General features: G+C 47.8%; 1 protein-coding gene across 1 annotated transcript in view; it reads right to left on the bottom strand.

Annotated features, from left to right (window-relative positions):
- Positions 1 to 7613, bottom strand: part of man1a1 (mannosidase, alpha, class 1A, member 1) — a 56053-nt gene extending 48440 nt beyond the window's left edge. Inside the window, exon 1 of the mRNA XM_084700057.1 lies at positions 6862 to 7613. Coding sequence (XP_084556183.1) covers positions 6862 to 7368 — 507 coding nt within the window. The 5' untranslated portion in view covers positions 7369 to 7613. The remainder of the gene's footprint in view (positions 1 to 6861) is intronic.
- Between the last annotated feature and the right edge of the window lies 1 nt (position 7614).

Here is a 7614-nt window from a genome sequence, read left to right as displayed (position 1 = left end):
AGGGAGGGAGGGAGGGAGGGAGGGAGGGAGGGAGGGAGGGAGGGAGGGAGGGAGGGAGGGAGGGAGGGAGGGAGGGAGGGAGGGAGGGAGGGAGGGAGGGAGGGAGGGAGGGAGGGAGGGAAAGAAATAGAGGGAGTGAGTGAGGCAGAAAGATGCCACTGATCTCTAACAGTTTGTCATTATCATAGCGTGTGTGTGTGTGTGTGTGTGTGTGTGCATATATGTGTGTTTGTGGTTGAAGATGTCATCTGATTTGCTGGCCACAGGTTCTTACCTTAATCCATTCTTTCATTAAACACTGCAAAATTAATGGTGGTAGAAATGGTATATGAGAGTAAGTTCATCTATCAATTATGAATGAGTGGTTATAGGCGACATGGTGAAGACGGAGGAAGAGGAGAGAGAGAGAGAGAGGGACCGGGGGGGTAGAAAAAGAAGAGGAGGAAGAGAAGAAGGGAGAGGGAGAGAGGAGGGAGACACAGAGAGAGACAGTGGGAAGAAGAGAAGAAGAGACCAAAGGAGGTAGAGTGGGAGGAAGGGAGGGAAAGAGAATTTGAAATAGAGAGTTTAAGTTTCAAGTTTATTAGCCATTTACAAGTACAAGTTTGGGTACATTTAAACTAGAAAATAAAATATGTTGTCCTCCTCCTCTTCCCAATCCCTAGCAGCCTGCCTAAACCTACAATAAAAATATGAAGTCATACCGTAAGACCAAACCTATGAGCTTATGAATAATACTGAATAATTCATTGAATAATTATGAAAATAATCTAGGCCTAAGCTCAAAACAACAACTAAGAAGAATATAACAATATGTAGGCCCACGTGTAATAGATGGAAGCGATATGACTCCATTCAGCTGGAGCAGAGGGAAGGGAGGCAGATCGTTCAGGGGCTGGGTGACGGGGGTGAGAGGAGGCGGGGTTTTATCCGGGAGGAGGGCAAATAGGGGGTTGCACATAGGGGCTGCAGGTGGCGGCAGGGGATGCAGTCTGGACAGGAGTGGCTGATGGACTTCTACTCAATGAGCATGCACACCGTCTCGGGAAAGAAGCTGCGGAGCTGTGTCATGCTTGTGGAGTGAGACGGAGGGGAAGAGAGAGGAAGGGTGGCAAATGAAGAGAGAGAGAGAGGAGAGAGATAGAGAGAGAGAGAGAGAGAGAGAGAGAGAGAGAGAGAGAGAGAGAGAGAGAGAGAGAGAGAGAGAGAGAGAGAGAGAGAGAGAGAGAGAGAGAGAGAGAGAGAGAGAGAGAGAGAGAGAGAGAGAGAGAGAGAGAGGGGAAATGGAAGAGAGGGGGAGTAAATGAATGTGTCTTGGTGCCTAATGAAATGTGCCTCTAGGAAACCAGAAGGATAGGGAAAAAAGTCACAGAGAGTGTGGAAGAGAGGGAGAAAGAAAAGGGAAGAGAGGGGATGACAAAGGGACAGTCGGCCAGCCAGATAGACAGAGATCCATCTAGACATCAGTCATTCAGCCAACCAACCAAACAGTTACGGTACTCCTTCAGCCAGACAGACAGTCTACCGGTTATTCAGTCGGCCAGCCAGCCAGTCATTCAGCCAGCCAGCCAGCCTGTCAGTCATTGAACCAGTCAGCCTGTCAGTCATTCAGTCAGCCAGCCAGCCTGTCAGTCATTGAACCAGTCAGCCTGTCAGTCAGTCAGTCATTCAGCCAGCCAGCCTGTCAGTCATTCAGCCAGCCAGCCTGTCAGTCATTGAACCAGTCAGCCTGTCAGTCAGTCAGTCATTCAGCCAGCCAGCCTGTCAGTCATTCAGTCAGCCAGCCAGCCTGTCAGTCATTCAGTCAGCCAGCCAGCCTGTCAGTCAGTCAGTCAGCCAGCCAGCCAGCCTGTCAGTCATTCAGCCAGCCATCATACTAACAGAGACACAAGAGGCCTGGAGGCAGACGGAGATCTATTCAATCAGAAGACATTTGTACCGTGAAAATGACTTCTCTCTCCTCCTCTTCTCAATCTCATCTTCTCTCGCCATTCCCTATCCTGCCCCTCCATCGTTCTTCTCCCCTTTCCTTCCATCTCTCCTATCTCTTCCCTCCATCCCTCCTCTGGCACCTTTCTATTTGATCTCTCTCCTTTCCTCTCCTCATTCACCCTCCCCGCCTCCAGCTGAGCCCCGACAATATTGACCGGCACACACACACACACACATCTCATTACTTCACATAGGAGACACACACACGCACAGACTGGTGGGAAAGATGGAAATCGTGTGAATCTATCAGTATAACAGGTGATGCAATATGCAGGAAGGTTATGTATGTGTGTGAAATCCCAGTAGTTCAGACAGATTCAAAATAAATGAGCTGTGTGATTGGATATCTCTGGTCCCTGCTGGAGGGTGGGGGTGGGGGATGCAGGGTCTGGTCCCAGTGATGATGGAGGGTAACATGCTACAAACACCAGTATGTTTATCATTTCAGACTATGAATGAAACGGGATGGATAGAGTGTGTTACTGTGCGTGGGTATGTGTGTGTGTGTGTGTGTGTGTGTGTGAGTGAGTGTGTAGACTGGAAGCAATAACCTCCCAATAGCCCTCTACTCCCCCCCTCTGTCTTCCCTCTCCAGGCCTGGTGGATTACACACAGCTCTCTAAAGGCCAGGGAGTCAATGGCACAGCCAGTGTCAAAATGTTATTATTCACTAAATAAGGCTTCCATACTGTGAGAAACAGTACATCCATAAATGTCAGATCTATGTGTGTGTGTGTGTGTGTGTGTGTGTGTGTTCGTGCGTGTGTGTGCAAGCATGTGTGTGTGTATGTTCTATCTGATGTCTGAGCTTTTCTTTCACACATGAAGGTCAGAGCAGCTCCCACACAGAGTTGGGACAAAAGCTCCAACAGTCAGAAACCTACGGTCAAGATCAGATCCTCTGCAGGGACATTCTGCCTCAAACACAGTGATGACCTGAGTTTGTGAGGTTTAAAGACATCTCTGACCAGCCAGCCACACAGCCAGCCAGGCACACAGCCAGTCACCCAACCAGCCAGTCACCCACAAAGCCTGCCACAGTGATGACCTGGAGTGGTGAGGTTTACAGACACAGTGTGGCTGATTGTGTCCTGCAGGGTGTCACACACTATCAAACACAGCCTAATGCTCACGAATAATGGCTTGCTTTCGATGTCCCCGTGTTTTTAAATGCATGTTTTCTTGGCCGAGGATGGGGGCTAGGGGCTGTAGGATAAAGATGGAGGCTGGAGGCTGAGGATAGGGGCTGGGTGGAGGCTACAGTTTGGGGGCTAAGGATTGGGGCAGGGGAACTGGAGGATGGGGGTTGGAGGCTAGAAAGTGAGGATGGGGGCTGAGAAAGGGGGCTGGAGTGGAGGCTGGAGTCAGTCGGTCGGCCAGCCAGACACACTGCCAATAAAAAATACTGTCAGTCAAGCAGACAGCCAGTCAATCAGACAGTCAGTCAGTCAGCCAGTCGGCCAGCCAGCCAACCAGCCAGTGCAATTAGCCTCTAAACTATTGTTACAGCAGTGATGTATTTATGTATGACGAGAGTTATGTAAAGAACGTATAAGAGATTAAAAGGGTTAACCACTCATTCAAAGAGACACACACTAAAGAGAGGCTTATCTCACAGTATATCATTAACCCATCTTTACATAATGTGTTCATTTAACAGACACTCGTATCCAAATACACAGACAGCGAAGGAGTGGATCCTGCGACCTCTTAATCTGCGGTCAATTTCTCTAGCCTTGAACCATACACATCCTGCTCTATTTAGGCTAACCTGAGCAGCTTCAAGCCTGTCCAAACAGCTGCCTGTCATCTCGTCTCCTTACAGACAGGATGTGTCCCAGGATCCACCTATCATAGCGCTCCTTCAGGGAAGCCACAGGATTGGCTGGATGAGAGCATACGCAGTTAAACCTATTAAACCATTAGCCTGAGCACCTGGACAGGCTTGGAGTAATTCTATGTGAGAGAGAGAGAGAGAGAGAGAGAGAGAGAGAGAGAGAGAGAGAGAGAGAGAGAGAGAGAGAGAGAGAGAGAGAGAGAGAGAGAGAGAGAGAGAGAGAGAGAGAGAGAGAGAGAGAGAGAGAGAGAGAGAGAGAGCAAGACAGTGTTTGTCTGGGTATGTGGGGGTAAGGATGCATGTGTGTGTGTGTGTGTGTGTAACTCTATAGCGAGCTGTGGCCAGAGTGGGTGGAGAGGAAGCAGATGCAGTTAGAAGCATCTATCTGGCAACCCCTCAAAGAGGAGCAGAGACAGACACAGCACCAGACTATACGGGGCAATTAGTTAGAAAGACGATCTGGGAGGGCTGGATGCTGTCCTGCCCTGAAGGATCAGATGAGATAATGGATGGCCAGTGAAACGAAAGGGAGCCTCGAGGCTGGAGGAACGCTCAAAGGGACTGCAGACGTGGAAGTGAAGTGGCATTTCAGTGACTGTCCATCTCTCTGGCTAGGAGACCGAAAACAAGCCAAGTGTGTGTGTGTGTGTGTGTATTAGATTATGAGCCTGGATTATGAGCATGGACGCGTGTGTGTGTGCACGTCTTAACTCTGTGTGTGTGTGTGTGAGAGAGAGTGCGTGCGTGTGTGCGTGTGTGTGCGCGTGTTAAAGAAAGGTATTACCCGACTGCCCTTCAAGACAGGAGCTCAAGTTGATAAACAGGTCAGACCAGGGATGAAGCCACGGGGTTATTTACATCTCATTTGCATAGCCCTGCCCTCTACTCTATGCAGAACAGTTTCCTGTAGGAGCATGCCATCCTCTCAAAGATACAGTCTCATGACCACGCATACTTCCTTTCTCTCTCCCTTTCTCCCTTTCTCACACACACACACACACACACACACACACACACACAACACACACATTCTCTCTCACATGAAGGCACAAGTACATTGGCATGTGATCCAGTCAAATAAAATACTGGCCTATATGTGTTGATGTGTGAGTTTGCCTACAAATGTCTATGTGAATTCACAAATGACAAAGCCACTCTGGTAGTTATGGTAAAGAAAGACCTGCTGTCATGGTATTAACGGAGCAACACAACCCTGCTCTCCACTGAGTTATACAATGTTTTCTTAGCATTCTCTCTGGCATACAGGCAAAGCCATACGAACACATAGCGCACACAGGCGTGTACACACACCTACAGTACCCCCCCCCCCCACACACACACACACACACACACCGTCCTTTAGGGTTAGATTCAGCTTATGAGGTAAATTGAGGAATTTCTACCCCCAGTGGCAGGAGGAGCAGAAGTCTCCCAGAATGCTTTGCTCTCATGAACACATCAGATTGTGGCTGACAGACTCAGGATCTGCCAGCACAACACTTTCCTCTAAATCACATTCTGCATTGGGAATAATACTGTGGCATCGCACCGTGTGCTGTGTATGTGCGCGCGTGTGTTTTGTGTGTGTGCAAGCGTGGAGTGGACACAGTCCACAAAATCTTTAGCAACACTTTGCCCTCCCAGACTCGTCCTCTTGAGCGTGTTTGTTTTGTGCGGGTCGGTCTCTGTTGTAACACCACCACCACCAAATGTAGAAGTAAAACGCTGTTGGGACTCTGTGAGCTGCACCTCGTGATAGCCTAGCTTTATTTCAGTTGACATCTCCTTTGCTTTTATTCTGGAAGTTGGATGATGTCCTGTTTGTACCGCCAGCCAGACTGCTGCCTCATCCTGTCCGTAAAGGCCTCATCCACCTCCGCCTTTTTCCATTCCAATGACCCACATGTGAATCTTCAGACAGAAGCTTTGTTTCTGACACCCACCCACATATATAACCGTCTCACACACACATGCATAAGACACACATTCATGCACACACACACACAAACATCTTTTCAGGCCGTATCCATTACACATTAACAACAGACAAACCCCACCCCATCACTCACTATCTCCTATTTTACTGTTCTCATCTGAGGGACTATTGGACCTCTGTTGAGTGTAAACAGCCTTTGGTCCTGGAGCTTGTAACCCTACACCAGGGTTGGGGCGAGCTAGATGGCTAGAGAGAGGAGCAGAGCAGAAATGCATCTGCAACATTCTTGATAAGAAAGATAGCTAGCGTTTAACATAATGCCTAGGAAAAGACGGTTGGACAAAATAGTTATGGCCTAGATCACCTATGGCCTGTAAGTGTTCTGGTCGTGTTTAGCTTGGTCAATGATTTGTTTACATTGACTGATTTGTTTACAGTGAGTGACTGATGATGAAAGTAACTGGTTTGTCCGGATACACCACATGCAACCCCCACACACAAAACTGGTCTACCCTTTACACTATAGTGTAAGCGTTTGGAGTGTCATATAAATATATCTATATGACACTCCAAACGATCTACATTAGCCCATGTTTTTTCATCTAGTCCGTGCCCAGACTGCCCATCACTATGCTCTCTAAACACAAACACAACGCGTGGAATGACACTGACGGTAACTTCACGTAGCCTGGGAGCCAGACAGAGAATAAGGGGAAATTGGTATACTGAAGTAGGCTTGCGAAATTCCTAACACACGTACACAATAAACATTTCAAGAAAATAACGTTGAGTATGGTATTGTCAATATGCAATGTAAGGACGACGTATTTGCGTTACCAACTTTATCAACATTGTGATAACAAACGCCCTCATTAGTTGGCCTTGTGTTGACCAAGTGTCATAGCTGGCAATGTGACATACCGTCATGTCATGTAACGCTACCCACCAAGAAACTTGACATGCGAGAGACAGCCAACACTTAAACACTGGAAAGACAGATATACACGCATTTACAAGAATGCACTTCTCCCATCTGAATACCTTCCGTATTATTTGCAGTGTACAATTATGGTCAAATGAATCCTAGGCTACTCACTTCTTTCACTTTGGCCCGCCTCTCCTTGGTTTCCGGATCTGATGGCTCGTGCCCCGTTGCTCCGGGTGGCCGATTGTAATCAATGACTGGTAGATTGTCATCTTTCCTACCTTTGCCGAGACTCTCTTTGGCAACTTTATCCTTCTCGTTTTTTATGTCTTGTTTTATCTCGTCGGGTCGCTTCTGTAGAGTATCTTTAGCCTCTCCCAAAGCCTTCTCGTGGTCTTTTCTAATCTTGGCTAGTATCTTCTCTTCGTTCCCCGTGGCAAAGCTCGTACCGCTGTCCGTACCTGTGCGAGTGTTCGTTTCCACCGCAGAGGAGTGGAAGAAAACTCCGCTGAGAAGCTTCGACGAGTCAGGCAAGAAGAAAATCGCCCCGAAACATAAAGTGATAAAAGCGCTAAAAACTAACAACAATATGAATTTCTCCGTTAACCTAAAGGAGGTCGGACTGGCAGACTTCCTACTCGGAGTAGCAGTAAAAGGCAACAGAGTTGCTACTGGCATTTTCCTTCAACGTTGAAGAAACTAGTAAAACTGAATAAAACACCAAAATCGGCTTACGTCGACCACCGTCTTTGCCTTCTGTGTATTGTATTCAGCTATCCATTCCCCATAGATTTAGACGAAGAACGAACGATATCTGTTACTGTAAAAGTTGTTCTGTGTACTGCTGTGTCCTGCTGTTTCAACTAGCCATGCTGAAACACATCTGCAAAAAGTGTTCCCGTCGCTCGCAGAGAACGGAAGGAA

The sequence above is a fragment of the Hypomesus nipponensis genome, chromosome 6 (assembly GCF_054491055.1).
Source record: "Hypomesus nipponensis isolate SF chromosome 6, ASM5449105v1, whole genome shotgun sequence".
Lineage (NCBI taxonomy): Eukaryota > Metazoa > Chordata > Actinopteri > Osmeriformes > Osmeridae > Hypomesus > Hypomesus nipponensis.
The sequence above is the reverse complement of the archived record's forward strand: the minus strand, read 5'-3'. Positions and strand labels throughout refer to the sequence as shown.